The sequence below is a fragment of the Periophthalmus magnuspinnatus genome, chromosome 10, assembly GCF_009829125.3.
Source record: "Periophthalmus magnuspinnatus isolate fPerMag1 chromosome 10, fPerMag1.2.pri, whole genome shotgun sequence".
NCBI classification, from domain to species: Eukaryota; Metazoa; Chordata; class Actinopteri; order Gobiiformes; family Gobiidae; genus Periophthalmus; species Periophthalmus magnuspinnatus.
In genome coordinates, this window is record NC_047135.1 from 35,266,820 (window position 1) to 35,282,234 (window position 15,415).

Here is a 15,415-nt window from a genome sequence, read left to right on the forward strand (position 1 = left end):
GTCCAGTTTATGGTCTGCACAGGAGACTGACATGTGTCTGTTTCTCTGTTCTTGTAGTTACAGTAAAACATTTTTCTCCTGACTCAGTCTTAAAGTCAAAAAGTTACATGACTAAACTCCCACCTGAGCCCCCTGATCCAGCCCCTGGGAAAAGAGGCAGGACAAAAAAAAAAAAAAAGAGGCAGGACAATAAAACCATATCAGGCCGCGGGGGCGCGCTCACGCTCGCTCATGTGGAGCTGTGGAAGTTTCCCCACAACTCCAGGAGCCGTCAATGAAGAGAGACTGGAGAGAAGAGAGAGTGGAGCAGAGGGACCGGGCCCAGGACGCACGGCTCTGGATGTTTACCTGCGGCTGAATCTTTCTCCCCGCGCGTCTGCGTCCTCTCAGAGCGCGCACAGCAGACATGTAGGACACTCTTTTTCTCCTCCTGGATCAGGTAAATCTGGATTATTTACTGCTCTTACTTTATTGGCTCGTTTTAAATGAGACTGTGTGCTTATGTCACTCTGCCAAACCGTTCCAAACGATTCAACTTCTGTGCGTAAAATGCGTAAAAATATCACTCCAAAAACCTATAAAACTTCTGTGCGTAAAATGAGATAGATATGAAATCCCAGAAACCTATTTTATGTCACTTTACCAGGCTGTTCCAAACAATTAAACTTCTGTGCGTAAAATTAATACAAATGTCACTCCAAAAAACTCTGAAACTTCTGTGCGTAAAATGCGTAAAGATATGAAACTCCACAACTCTATTTTAACACTTCAAAACACTTTAGGACTATATTTTGTTACTTACTTTGTTCTGCTTAAAAGATCTTTAAGACGTTTGTGTCTCCCAAACAAATCCATCTCCTGCTTTACTTTTACTTTTATTTTTTCACTGAGTTTAAGCCACAGCCGCGGCCAGGTGCAGGACCCGCACAGCGCCCCCATGTGGCGCAGGGAGGAATGTTCTGAGAGGATGATTCACTATGTCTTTCCTCTTTTTTTTTACCCCATAAAATGCCATGTCATAATCAGGGTTCCTGGGTTTTAACACCTTTAACCTCTGAATCACTGGCTGTTACTAATCTCGTTGTAAATCTCGTGGAGCAGCTGCAGGATGTGTCATGTTTAGGATGTGGTGAGCTGTGTGTCCTCACTGTTTTTGTGGGGGTCCCGGAGTGTTTTAATTAGAGAGAAGAGGGCAGAGGCTTGTGTGTGTGTTTGCGGAGGTGAAACTGAACAGGACGAGACAAGCTGATCAAACAGAAACTAGTTTTACTCATGGACTTTCCCCAAAAAAACTTGAGTCTGACCTGAAAGTTCAACTGGAGGTCACAGATTTAAGTCCGAGGATGTTCAACGCAAGGCCAGGTGTCAGACTTATGTGAAATGTTCTGCTCGTGTTGCAAAACTGTTGGAATTCACGATTGATTTTGTGTCATCGATTGTTGTCCGCTTGCTTTCTAGACTGGACCTCGCGATGGACCTTTGACCTCTCGTCTGACGGACATGAGGGGGATGTAAAAACTATCTTAAAACCGATCTCCGGCTCTTCAGCGTGCCTTTAATGGGACACAGCCTCTCCGTGGTGACACTGCGGACGTGACAGCCATGGATCCGGTGCGGGCCGCTCCACAAACGCCTCCCGTAGCCCCGCCGCCGCCGCCTCCACCTCCGCCTCCTCCTCCTCCGCCACCCCCCAGCGCCCCATCTTTAAACCGGAAGGACAGCGTAAGGCGCCAGCTCAGGAAACTCAACTGGGAGCGGATCCCCAAAGAGAGGGTGGAGGGCCGTAAGAGCGTTTGGACGGGGGGCGGCCTGGACGAGGACGAGTTCCCCATCGATCTCAGTTCTTTGGACGAGTTGTTCGGACAGAAGGACGTTAAACCTCAGGACAGGAGCAGACAGCTGAGGCGGAGGTCCACGCTGCTCCGCTGTTTGACTCCACAAGATGACACTGAGGAGGTTAGCGCTTTATTTTTTTTACATTTTACCAACAAAAACCTCAAACACCCCACATGTTCTTACTCATTTTGTGTTTTTAGATCACTCTTTTGGACTCAAAGCGCAGCATGAACATTGGAATATTTTTGCGACAGTTTAAAACGTAAGTCCTGCTTTAATTCACGATCTGATCACAGTATGAACCTTTTCTCCTTTTCAAACTCAACATTGTGAGTATTGAATGAAGACGATGCTTTTTCTCACTGAACCGAAAAAAGTTGTACAAAGTGAATTTGGTTTTGAGAGCAGGAAGTGCCCGAGGGAGCTGTCCGTGGTTTTTTAGGTTAATTTAAGAAGTGGTTGTGTTGTTGTCATCTGGAGTGTGAGCGGATGTGCGGTGTGTTGTACAAGAAACAGGTGTAGAACGTCTATAACAGGGACTGGTCTTGTTAAAACAGAGATTAAAGTGACAGATGTGAATGTCTTTTTCATGTTTTGATAAACTACCAGGTTTGTAATGGGTCTTACTGATGTTTTTTCTATAAACTGTCTTTTAAACGGCCCATTTTACGCTGTTTTCTGATCTGTTCTAACGTCATTTCCTGGAGTTGTGATACATGTTTTTAAGGACTTTATACAGCAATAAAAATACCAAAATTTTGCCAAACTGTTGGAACATTCCAGGCAAAACAATGAATATCCCCAAGCGGCCCATACTCCACCAGAAAAGTTACCTAGTGTGTCTTTAAATAGGCTGAAACAGTGCTGAAAGCTTGAAAACGTGTTGTTATGGTAACCAAGTAAATATCTTTATCATAAACTGAAAGTACGTCTAAAAATACATCTTAAATGTCCCTCGTTACGCTGTTTTTTGATCTGTTCTAATGTTGTTTCTTCGTCACAAACAGACCTGGAGTTCTTCTCTCAAACTGAAAACGCTCTGTTCCACTTTGTGATGTCATCGTGTGGTGATACAGGAAGTGCTCCACTGTGTTTTTAAACTCCACACACCTTCATTTCTAGAATCATTTGGATCATCTCAGCCCTAGAATTGCAACTTTTCTCTCCTGAACTAAAGATAAAAGGAGCTGTTCACTTAAAAAAAAACTACCACTTGATGACATCACAAGGTGGAACAGAGCGTTTTGAGGTTTGGAAATGTAGACAGACTATTAATAAAGTGTGACTCAAACATGTGTGAATGAAAACACAACTCCAGGTCTGTTTTTGAGGAGGAAACAGTGTTATAACACGACTTAAACCTTCACTTTTACACAATAACGTGACCTTTGACCTCTTTTGTTTGCATTTACTATTAATGGCTTGGATTTTTCTTTTGAAAATTGTGGCGGACAGAATTATAAGAAAGGAATCTGGCTGTTTCTTGTCTTGTCATGTTATTTAAACACTTGAACAAAACGTCTTTAAGGCTTTTTTTAAACAAACTGGATCTAAAGACGACGTTTAAAATAGCCAGGATCTTGTTTTCTTTTGTGAATATTTTGTGAAAACCGAGCCAAACGCAGACGGCCTTTATGTGATATTGTGCGATATTGTATGGCTCTTGTGTGTAGTCACCTTAACTCACCTTTTTGTGTTTATACAGGACATTTTGTATATTCACCGTACAGTTTATTGGGAAATAGACACAAAACAAAGGAAGTCCCATTTCCTTTTCAGGCTGAACTATGGGAGTATTTTGCGCCTCTTTACACTTGTCAGGAGGAGTAAAGTAAACACCCCCACACACAAAACGAAGCTCTTTAAAGTCAGAGCTGCACATCGGCGTGTGAATGCGTGGGACGAGGTGATGAGCAGGGACGCCGTAGTGGAAAACTGAGGAAATCCGATAAAGAAACTGAGTCATAGGTGAAAGAGTCAAACATCTCAGCGTCTCGTCTGGTCCTTGTTCTTCTCACCTTCATGTCCCCAAACCCTCGTCGGTTTTTATTTGTTTACACCACATCGAGCCGTCAGTTTGGCGTCAACCCTCCCTCCCACGTTACACTTCGCTGTGCTGGAGCGTGATAAGCTGATAACAGAATTAAAAAAAAAAAACTTGAAGTGTTTGATGCCATTTCCCCATCGCTCTCAACAAGATGGCACTGCTCCTTCTGTTTACTCGTCTAATCCTGCTGTTGTTTTTCCTGCAGACCGCCTAAGGAGATCGTGGAAGATATCAGGAAGGGTGCTGGGGATCGTTACGGAGCTGAAAAACTCTCAGAACTTTGCAAATTATTACCTGATGCCGATGAGGTAAACAGACTTTTAGCACAAATGCAGCAGGGGACAGTTCTCTCCCTCCATTTTCACCTGAAATATCAATGATTAGCAGTGTTACTTAAGGAAAAGTGCAGATACTGAAGCAAAAATATACTCAAGTAAAAGTATCACATGAAAAAATCCACTGTGTTTACTGGAGTATAAGTCGCACCAGCCAAAAAATGCACAATAATGAAGAAAAAAATATATAAAAGTCACATTTTTGGGGATAAAATGTCTGTTCTTGGTCTCGGATTTTTTATTTTACAAAATCCGAGACCAAGAACAGACATTTTATCTTTAAAGTCAAGTTATAATAATAATAATAAAATGTGGAACAACAGTCTGAATATCAGTACATCACGCTAACGTAACACATTTATATTTATTCAGCTCCATGAAGCACAGACAGAACTGAACACGTGTCTGGTTTAACGTAAGATATTAACAGTTAATCAGATAAATAAAGCAGAAAAAACAAGCAACACGTTTACTCTGGATCTCACTCCAGATCAATAAATCCAGTGAATTCTTCATCGTCGGTGTCGCTTCTGAACAACTCCACCCACTCCAGACGTAGATGGAGCGTTCAGTGTTTCTCAGACGTCTTTTAAATCAGCGTAATGTTGAAGTTTTAAATGTTCAGTGGTTCAGGAGGAGTAGATACTGGTGCACGAGTCTAGAGTGTGTAACTGTGACAATAACGAACATGTGGAATTATATATTTTGAATAATTTCACGTATAAGTCGCGTCTGAGTATAAGTCGCAACCCCAACAAACTAGGAGAAAAGTGACACTTATACTCTGGAAAATACGGTTCTTAAGTAAAAGTATTAAAGTACCTGTTTAAAAATGCACTTAAAGAGTAAAAAGTAAAAGTATTTCTTGCTGATTTTGAGGTTTTATAAAGCTTCAAATGTGGTGATTTTATAAAGATTTGAGCTGAATTTTGTTCAACAGCAACAATTGATTTGGTAGTTGTTTTTTTTCAAGCTGTTTTTAATTGTTTATTTTTGTTTTCTCCAATTATGAACTTGATAAAAAACAGACCCCTGGTGTTTTCAGCAGGTCTCAGACAACAATAAAAAATACTGTTGTTTTCAGTCCAGTTCAAAAATGTAGTGGAGTAAAAGTAAAAATTATGCCATTTAAAATCCATTTAAGTAAAGTAGTGATACCTAAACTTTGTACTTGGTTACCTTCCACCTGTTTACTTGTATTGCACATTTCACGTGTTAAATGCTCCCTCTCATTCTCTCTTTAAGATATCTCGTCTGAGGAGGTTCAGTGGGGAGCGCAGTTGTCTGGGGGAGCCTGACCTCTTCATGCTGCTGCTGGTTGAAGTCCCCAGGTTGGTCTCGTTTCAGGATCTTTCCTCTGGACGACGCCGTTCACGCTCTGCACTCTGAGCTGTTTAACTGTTGAATGATCAGGAGCGTCTTTTGTCTCTATTCTCACCGCCCCTCACTCACTCTGTCCGTCTCCTCCTCACATTAGTTTTCGGCTGCGGCTGGACGCCATGATCCTGCAACAAGAGTTTGACCCCGCCGTGACCTCTCTGTGTGTGGCAGCCAGATGTCTGAGGGAGGCGGCACGAGGTAATTTAACAGCGGGGAGTGTGTCCGTCCCATAGGCTGGATATATAAATGGACATAGCTAACCTGCTAGCCACCATCGACTCTGGCTCCAATTCACTTTCTATTGAAATACCTCTCTCTGTAACTGCTGCTCTCAGACTCGTCATTTTAGCCTTAAATGTTGAAATTAACCCGCTCTACATGATCCTGGGGTTCTTTTTTTTAGTTATTTTGAGTTTATTTTTCAAGTTTTTTTGTTTTTGTTTGTTTTTTGTTTTTTTTGTTTTTAGTTTTTGTTTGTTTTTGGTTTTTTTATTTTGAGTTTTTTTTATTATTATTATTTTTTGGGGTTTTTTTTTGTTATTTTGAGATTTTTTTGTTATTTTGAGTTTTTTTATTTTGTGTTTTTTGTCATTTATTTATTATTATTATTATTATTATTTATTATTTATTATATATATTTTTTTTTTAGGTTTTTTTTTGTTTGTTTTTTTTTAAGTTATTTTGAGGGTTTTTTTTTGTTTTTTGAAAATCTATGTCCCCTCTCTCTGTCTCTGCTGCGTCAGACTTGTCATTTTGGTCTTAAATGTTCGTATTAACCCTCTACATGATCCTGGGGTTTTTATTTCACTTTTGTGTCTGTAAATCAAGACATGAACATTAATAACAGACAAATCAGGCGCCTTCTTTCTCTGATCACTCCCGCTAGCGTTAGCAACAGGTTTGATTGACAGCGTTGGTGTGGGCGGGACGGGGCGTTACCTTCAACAGCCTCGCTCCTGATTGGCTCTTTGGTTGCTATGATACTCGACTTCTTTTCTACAGTCTCTGGTCCTTTCTAACCTCATCAAAACTATTCAAACCAATGCTTTAATGCTCTTAAATGAGTCTATAAGCAAAATGCCATCACTGAGAAATAGATAGAAATTAAAAAGTAGTTTTCCAGCTCACAAAATGTGTTCTTCGAGTCAGCACTTCAGAGCAATGTCCGGATTTATTCAAGCGCATGTTTTTAGGAGCAGTTTAAACTCGGGAGCACTTCATTGAATCTGTCTCTGTACTTTTCAGAACTGCTGAGCTGTCCTGAGCTGCACTCCATCCTGCGCCTGGTGCTCAAGGCGGGGAACTATATGAACGCTGTGAGTCGAAACTCCGGACACATCCTCTCCGTCAATCTGCTTCTTTTCTTTATTTCTGCTACTTTCTACATTTTATAAACACACAGAAGACGTCAGATATAAAATGGAAGTATGTAGTAAAGATAATTCCATGTGTCTTACTTATATCTGATGTCCAAAATGTAGAAAGTAGTGAAAAAAAAACCCAACAACGACAAAACAAAACATTGAATGAGAGGGCGAGTCCAAACATTTGACCGGTGTTTAAACTTACACTGCGAGTCAAAAGTTTGGACACGCCCTCTCATTCAACGGGTTTTTAATTTATTTTTACTACTTTCTACATTTTATAAACACACGAGAGATCAGATATATGAAGTAACATGTATGGAATTATGCAGCAAATAACAAAAGAGAAAAGAAAGAGTGGAGACTTTGAGGATTTAAAATATGTCTGTTTCTCTGACGCTCTTGTTTTTCAGGGGGGATATTCAGGTAACGCTGCAGGTTTCCGTATTCCGTCTCTGCTGAAGCTCGCAGACACTAAAGCCAACAAACCGGGCATGAATCTCCTGCATTTTGTCGCCATGGTAAGATCGAGCTTTCATTACTCACAAAGAATCTGCCAGTTGACGTTCTCTTGTGAGATTTGTTCACAGAGTTTGTGTTTTTTAAACTCTCACAAAGACGTGTTGTTGCTTTTGACACAATGGCTTGATAATCACTTGTGTTGGTCTACACAGGAAGCTGTGAAAAAGGACCAGAGTTTACTGTCTTTTCTCAGCCAACTGGGTCATGTTGGCCCCGCCTCCAGGTCAGTTCCTTCCCAAAATTCATCTCATCATGTTCAACAAATGAACACATACGTAGATGTCTGTTTAATAACACAGCTGCGTGCCAAGACATTGTTACTGAAGCCAAATATTTTAATGATGATTTGAACGTGGAGGAGGCTGTGTCACGTGCTGGAAACCTCAGTATTTCATTATTTCTTTCTTAACGTTGGGCGTCCTCCCTCAGGCTCTGCTTGGACTCAGTCCTGGAGGACCTCTCTAAGCTGAAAGGCAGAGTTGCGACCCTGAAGGCGGACATTCAGCGTGAGCCAGAGATTCAGCAGCACGCACGGTTTCTGGAGGTAAAACACAAACTGGCCGTGTTTCAGGGCGGGTGGAGTCTTATATTCTGTTGGCTTCATACAAACATTACATTTGCAGATGGCTGAGGAGCAACTGCGGGAGGTAGAGGATGAGGTGGAGGGAATGAGGATGTCCAGCCAGGCCCTGGTGGACTTCTTCTGTGAAGATGACAGCACATTTAAACTGGAGGAGGCCTGCAGGGTCTTCCATATGTTTTGCCTTCGTTTCCAAAGAGCCGTTCAGGTTAGACACATCGAGGTTCATTCATATCATTCACATTTACAGTGGTTTATCAGTAGAGTTTATGTTTCAATGTCGTTACAGGAGAATACTGAACGAGAGCTGAAGGAGCAGAAGAGGTTGGAACGTCAGCGTGAAATGACAGAAAAGCGTCGCTCATTGGCTGTTTGTACAGGACTAGACCTGGGCCTGAGCCTGGCCCGAGGTCCTCAGACTCTGGAGAACCAAGATGAACTGGAGAAACTGCTGGAGAAGAACCTCAGGTCCACCTGGAGTCGACGGAGCCTCAGAGCTGTGGACTCTCGCAAAAACCTTCAGAATGACAGTGTTCGCCGCTATAACTCATTCACCATAAAACGCTTCCCAGAGCTTGGAAGCAGCCCCACGTCAAACAGCTGTCACTCCAACAGTTCATCCGACCACGAGACCACTGCCGCCGTTTGTAGTTCTCCCGACACCGATGGAACGTGTTCTCCCATTGAGCCAGAGCCGGAGCTGGATGTACGGCTCAAGCCAAACAAGGACTCGTCTTTTTCAAAATCACAGCATGAACGTTATAAAATGAGGCACCGGGAGAGCGACAGTATTTCTTACAGTTTACGTGGTTATTCAAAACTGACTGGGTCGTGTGAAAATGAAAGTGAAAGTGATATTTCAAATGAACAAAAACTACATTTGTCTGGTTCTATGATAAACTCTGCTGCTATTTCCCCCCTTTGTCAAAGTGACAGTCAAATGCATGTGCTCAGTCCAATAGGAAACAGTAATGACCCTTTTACAAACCGAAAGGAGTCATGTCTAAAAAACTCTAAAACTCATCAAAAATCTGAGAGTCAATCAGAAAACTCGACCTTTACGCCTGACGTTAATTCACAAGTGCCTGCAGCAGCTGTGCTACCTGAAAATACCAAACATACAAACCCCAAAGTGGCCTTCACCCCCATGGGAGACACCTGGATGCCCTCGAGTTTACCGGAGTTAACCCCGTCCCAACCTGAAGAGAATCCAGATTTGCCCGTTCAGGATCAGGACCATGTAAAACCGTACACACGTGTGGGCGAAACGCTGGAGTGTCACACTTTGGTGAAAGGCCTGAGGTCTTATGAGGCCTTATCACCCCCATCCTCCCCCCTCCCCCGGCCCACACCGAGTCTCTGCTCCAAGTGGAGGAAGGAGCGAGAGGTGGACCACAGAGACGCGACGCCCCCGGGGTCTCCAGCCTCGAAGGAAGAGACCAGGACTATGAAAGTCCCAGTGCGTCGAGGGATCGGAGCAAAGAGGGGGCTTGTTTCACGTGCAAGTCCAACCAACAGCACCGGTATTCCCAGGGTACGGTCTAAAACTGATACTTCAAATAGCACAAACGCACCTACAAACCCCAGTCCTGCAAACCGTCCAACTCGTACTATCTCCATGAGGACGTCTCCTGTGTCCAGACCTGTCGCTCCCGTAGCTGACGTCAAAAGAAGTAACAGTGCGAGGGACAGAACAAACAAAAATGAGCCGCAAACGCCAACGAAACAGCCCCAGATCCACTCCACCTCAGGCCAAACAGAGAAGATGTCCGTCACTAACCAACCAGCAGCGTTCATCCGAGGATCTCCCCTCCGTGTGACCAAAAGACTCGCCCCAAACACTGAAACTCAGATCCCGTCCCCACCTCGGGTAACGAACAGCGCCACCTCTACCACAGCTAAGACGATTCGTACGACTGTGATATCCGCAGCGCAAAGTAAAACTGCCAAGACAACTGCACCGGCCAACCAAGTAGCTGCGAATTCTAAAATCCCGTCACGTATTCCTAATGCCAAAATAGCTCGTCCGACATCTACTCAGCCTCTGTGGAAGTGAACGCCTGTGCCTGTCTTTCATAAAAAAAGTTTGTACTGGTAATTTGTTTTAAATTAAAGGATAAAAACATGGGTAAATTAATTAGATTTTTCTTTCTACCTCTTGTTCCTTCTTGTCCTGTGCGGGCATTGGACAATTATTCAACACGTGCTCTCAAAATGTTGGCTGTTTTAAGGAAAGTTTGGACCAATTTGACAGTTTCTTAAATTAAACTGCAAAAGACGTATTGTGTTGTAGGAAACTGGTTCATATTTTGTTATGATTGTGTTGATGTAAGCTGTCTCACTCTAATCAGAGGTACAACACCAAACAGTTGACCCCTGTTTATTTCAGAAAGGGGCTCCTGGGACTATGCACTTTACAAACTAAATACGGGGCTCCTATAGTGTAATTTTATATATGAAAAATCAATAATAAATGAAACAGTGGTGATGTTCACTGTCAGATGTCAGTTTGTAAATAAAGTTAAACAAAGTGACCCTGTGCTGTTGCTCTATTTTTTGTCCAGCATCTCCGTCTCATGTCAGTCACGCCGCTTCAGTTGCCATGGATACACCACATTAGTCCCATGGAATGTCTTGGTAAAATACAGGGGTGCAGAGGTTGGGTTGGAGGGTGCCCGTGGTTGTACGACTCCCAGTGGGACTTTCCTCTTTATAGTCTGCAGTGACGCCAAACCCTCTTGGGAAACGCAATAAAACGGAGCCCTTTTGTTTTCCTGAGTGTCGACTTGTCGCTCAGGGCCAGACTCTTAACCTGTCCCAGTAAAGAAGTGAAATCGTCAAGGATCTTAAGGCTGCGGGACATAAAGTCCTCTGCAGTCTGCACATAGGCCCATGTCCAGCGCTTGAACAATATGTCTCTGTGTCGTCTGCATAAGTGATAGGAGTGTGACAAGGATGTCCTCAAACATTGTTGGTTCACTTTGTATTGTCTGTTTACACTGAGAAACAAACATGTATAAATGTGAAGGTAACAAGTTTAAAGGATAAGTTGTTTTAATAGGTTTGGTGTTTTGGTCCTCAAGACATTTGTCCAATCAGAGAGCAGATTAGGCCTCCCATGAGTCTCTGATTTGGGATGCCAGATTCAATACTGAAAATCAATTTGTTTCAACCTAAAAGGACGCGCTGATCTGAATTTTCAGCACCTAAACCAGAAAAAAATAAATAAATAAATTAAATTAAATTAAATTAAATTAAATTAAATTAAATTAAATTAAATTAAATTAAATTAAATTAAATTAAATTAAATTAAATTAAATTAAATTAAATTAAATTAAATTAAATTAAATTAAATTAAATTAAATTAAATTAAATTAAATTAAAATAAATTAAAATCAATCAATCAATCAATCAATCAATCAATCTATGTTCTCTCTAGCCTGTGTAGGTTACAGTACTGACAGCCTAGGTTCAGTTGTGATTGTAGTATCTTTTTTAAAACTGTAAGAGCACAGGTTATATGCAGAGTTGGTGTGTTTTAATATTTTAATGCTATTTATCGTTATTATTTTTATACATTCATATATTTATGTCAATCTATCGGCGCAAAGAAGACTCTAAAGAAAAACGGTTGAGAAATATAACGCTTTTAATGTAAAGTAACAACGCCCCCTCGTGTTGAAAGTATTCTGCTACTTAAAAACTACATCTCCCAGAATGCTTTGTAAACGTGCGTCTTGTTACGTACGACGCGGTTCCCCGGATGCGGCTGTGATTGACCCAGAGCAGACAGAAGGAGCTCGAGATCTCAGTGGCGGTAAGTCGCAAAATAGTCACTTTTTAAAGAGTTTCCACTGAGCCGTGTCCAGAGGCGCTCACCGGGGCATCTGGCACTTTTTACACCCGGGTAGGCTTTTATTCTATGTTCTGAAACGAAATTTGGAAGAAGATGTTTGGAAAATAACCACCAGCTTGTTGATAAAGTAGCTAACTTTGTAGCCACTTGATGCTAGTTCCTTAGCCGTGTGCTAGCCTCGGGGAACGCCTAGTGTCACAGTGTTCAGGAGTTTGTCTGTGAAGAGCCTTAGATCCGAGATAAACTCACATCTGAGCCTTGTCTTTCAGCGCCAGGGAAAACTTTGTGTTAGTGGAGTGACATTATCCACTTCATTATCAAACTTGTGTCCATTTGTGTAAATGACGTCGCTGGGCTAACACTAGCGTTAGCCTGTTAGCTTGTTAGCCTGTTAGCTCACAGGGTGGGAGCTGATTCAGGTTTCAGAAGCTTCATAAAACTTTGTGTTGGTTTTGTTTTTCATGGGTCTGGGCTCAGGTTGAATTACTTTAAACAAAACACAGATTATTAACGTGACTCAAAGTGATGAGTACATGTCTTTTATTCACTAAACATGTCTAAATTTGGACATGAAATCATTCTCTCTGAACATTTTCCATAGTTTCAAAGATGCCAATAGCTCCATCGATATAACGGTATTATCAGTACAGCTGTGTGTAATTTTCTTTAACTTATTTTATTCTGTACCTTTTTATAATCTGTATTTGATGTTATTTGACAAATATAATGGCCTGATATACATTAAGTTTATTATTTGTGCTTGTGTGGTCAGGTGCTCCAGCCCCAGGGGTCGTTGGCAGGATGCAGACCATAAAGTGTGTTGTGGTGGGAGACGGGGCTGTAGGGAAAACCTGTCTACTGATTTCTTACACCACCAATGCCTTCCCAGAAGAGTACATTCCGACAGTATTTGATAATTACAGTGCTCAGATGAGTGTGGATGGTCGCACCGTCAGCCTTAACCTGTGGGACACGGCAGGCCAAGAGGAGTACGACCGCCTCCGCACCCTGTCCTATCCACAGACCAATGTCTTCATCATCTGCTTCTCCATCGGTAGCCCCTCATCTCATGCCAACGTCAGGCACAAATGGCATCCTGAGGTGTCCCACCATTGCCCCAACGTGCCTATTCTTCTGGTGGGCACAAAGAGAGATTTGAGGGGTGATACTGAAACAGTGAAGAAGTTGAAAGAGCAGGGTCTGGCTCCTACTACTCAGCAACAAGGCAATTCTTTGGCCAAGCAGATTGGTGCAGTGAAATATATGGAGTGTTCTGCTCTCCTGCAGGAGGGTGTCCGTGAGGTGTTCGCTGAAGCTGTGAGAGCAGTGTTGTATCCTGTCACGAAAAAGAATACCAAGAAGTGTGTGCTTTTATAATGGACACCTCCCTGACCTGGACTGTAGAATCCACAGGAGATGAGCTGTGTAAGGTTGTCATCAAGTACCTGGCCCTGGACAGAGGTGTAGCTTCTCTGTCACGCCTCCTTCTTCATCTCCTGGAGGACTTGACGCCATCGCCGTCATTGCCAAAGTGACTTTGCCAAAGGTGGGCAATAGACCTAATCTCCTATTTTTCTTCCATTTTAACTTTGATATGTACACTTCTCAGATTTACGTCTGTTATAGATTTGTAGCTTCTCTGCTTTGCCTTATAAATGCTGAACATGGTTGTCTCAAGCCATAATTATATCTAAACCAACCAAGCTACCCTGTTTGACTGGAGAGAAGAGATCTGCCTTAGTTTGGGTGGAGAAATAATTACTACCTCATGCTCTCACCTAGGTTGCATCTCAAGAGTCACAATTGTCACAAATGCCTATTTAGTCGCCAAGAAAGAGCTGTGCAGAAGATGAACACATTTTAATTTCAAGCAGGTTGAGTCCAGACGAGGTGCAGTAACTTCTGGGCGAATGTCATTTTGGCTCAGATTAGAGTTTCAACTCTGAGGCCACAGCGTCATTGTGGCATGAGAGTCTCTCGGTGCCACGCACCGGGGATCCAGGCCTTAAGAGATAAGCAGCCCATTAAAATCAACCAACCATGTGCCCTTCCAATAATCGCAGAGCAAGTGTTATAAGGCCTGTGCTAAATGAACCCACACGGCGACGGGTCTCTCAAAGTGAAAGTGGGGCTCACGGCTTCCCTCTGCCGCGTCTTACTCTTAAGACTCAAACTGACAGTTTTTTAAATCATGTTGAAGAAATAATTTGAGGACACATTTGGGTCAGAGACTTTATTTCATTTCCTCTGTAAATGTTTCCTTCTCTAAATGTTTTAACCTGACTGTAAGGCCAAAGGTTAAGGCCAAAGTTGAATATATTTTTTGTAATAGTGTTTATTTGATCAGTAAATGTCTTTGTTAACACTTATAGACCACCACTTTTTAATGTTCCTTTTTGTCATTATCTTTGCATATACAAGATTGTTATTAACTGGCTTGCACAAAGCTTATTGATAAAAGTCACAGACGAGGAAGCACATTATTACAGCTGCATTAATCAATGAGCAGCAGTTCCACTATGAGCCTTAAACCTGGTCCAGTGCCTTATCCAAACCAAAGACCACACCACTGCTCCTTCTCAAACCCAAAGTGCCATGTGACGTTAAAGTGCATCACACAAACTAAGGGCTCTTTTTAAACATATATTTGTTCTTGTCTGTAACAGTTGGAGAGTGCTAAACTTGCCTCTTAAACAGCAATTGGTTAACTTGTAAAATAACCGCAGTGTGTAATAAACTGTTTACATCGTTATGTCAAAGCGGTTGATCAAAGTCATGTAGGATTTCAGTGTTTTTATGCATTTTATATATTTTTAAATAATGGCCACGGTTATTTGCCCTTACGTTAGATATTATGTTTATAACTTGAGCTGGTGTGTGCAGAAGTTAAGAGTGTGGCCTGAGAAACTGAAGAGCAACACAAAGGTTTAAACAATTTGAGCAATGCAGATGTGTGACATTATTCGAAGATCCATTATTAGAGAGTTGAATGTTGAGTACAAACTGTGGTAAGCTCGTCTGTCCTGAGCAGACGCCTGTGTCCCTGAGTTGTATGCTACGTGTGCGTGGTACTACGCCTTTACACTGGGAACTTGATTTGTAGAATCTGTAATTGTTTTATATATAACAAAACATATTTGTATAAATGAACTAACAGTGAGATGATTTTAAATTATGCCAAATAAAATGGTGGTTCAAACCAGCTGTTTCTTTCTGAGTGTGGACTTCTGATTTTCCATCTTCGAGTAGTAAATATGTACATCTGATGGCAGCTAAAGTGTTTATGACAAAATAATCTTAAAGTTAATTAAAAGTTTGGGATATTAAGTTTACAAAAATGTGTTATATGACAGAAAAAGGCCACACTGCTTGGTTATTAGTTGATTTGTATACAGGCCTATCACTTTGAAAAACAACTTCATCCGCCCAAAGTTCTTCACCAAAAGTAAATGTACAGATTCAGGCTGTGAGATTTCAAAGAATCACAATAGACAT

The 15,415-nt window shown here is 41.8% G+C and overlaps 2 protein-coding genes across 2 annotated transcripts; both read left to right on the forward strand.

The window, feature by feature from the left end:
• The first annotated feature begins 275 nt into the window (after window positions 1-275).
• fhdc2 (FH2 domain containing 2) lies at window positions 276-10,571 on the forward strand. The gene is made up of 12 exons (XM_033974644.2): window positions 276-439; window positions 1,459-1,956; window positions 2,037-2,098; window positions 4,089-4,191; window positions 5,464-5,549; window positions 5,696-5,796; window positions 6,844-6,914; window positions 7,376-7,483; window positions 7,637-7,707; window positions 7,914-8,028; window positions 8,108-8,272; window positions 8,354-10,571. The coding sequence occupies exons 2-12, from the start codon at window positions 1,603-1,605 to the stop codon at window positions 10,118-10,120; spliced, it is 3,003 nt and encodes a 1,000-aa protein (XP_033830535.1). The 5' UTR covers window positions 276-439; window positions 1,459-1,602; the 3' UTR covers window positions 10,121-10,571.
• Window positions 10,572-11,809: 1,238 nt separating this feature from the next.
• rhogd (ras homolog gene family, member Gd) lies at window positions 11,810-15,137 on the forward strand. Its single transcript, XM_033973959.2, has 2 exons — window positions 11,810-11,881; window positions 12,693-15,137. Exon 2 carries the CDS (start codon window positions 12,722-12,724, stop codon window positions 13,295-13,297), a length of 576 nt encoding a protein of 191 aa, XP_033829850.1. The 5' UTR covers window positions 11,810-11,881; window positions 12,693-12,721; the 3' UTR covers window positions 13,298-15,137.
• Window positions 15,138-15,415: the final 278 nt, after the last annotated feature.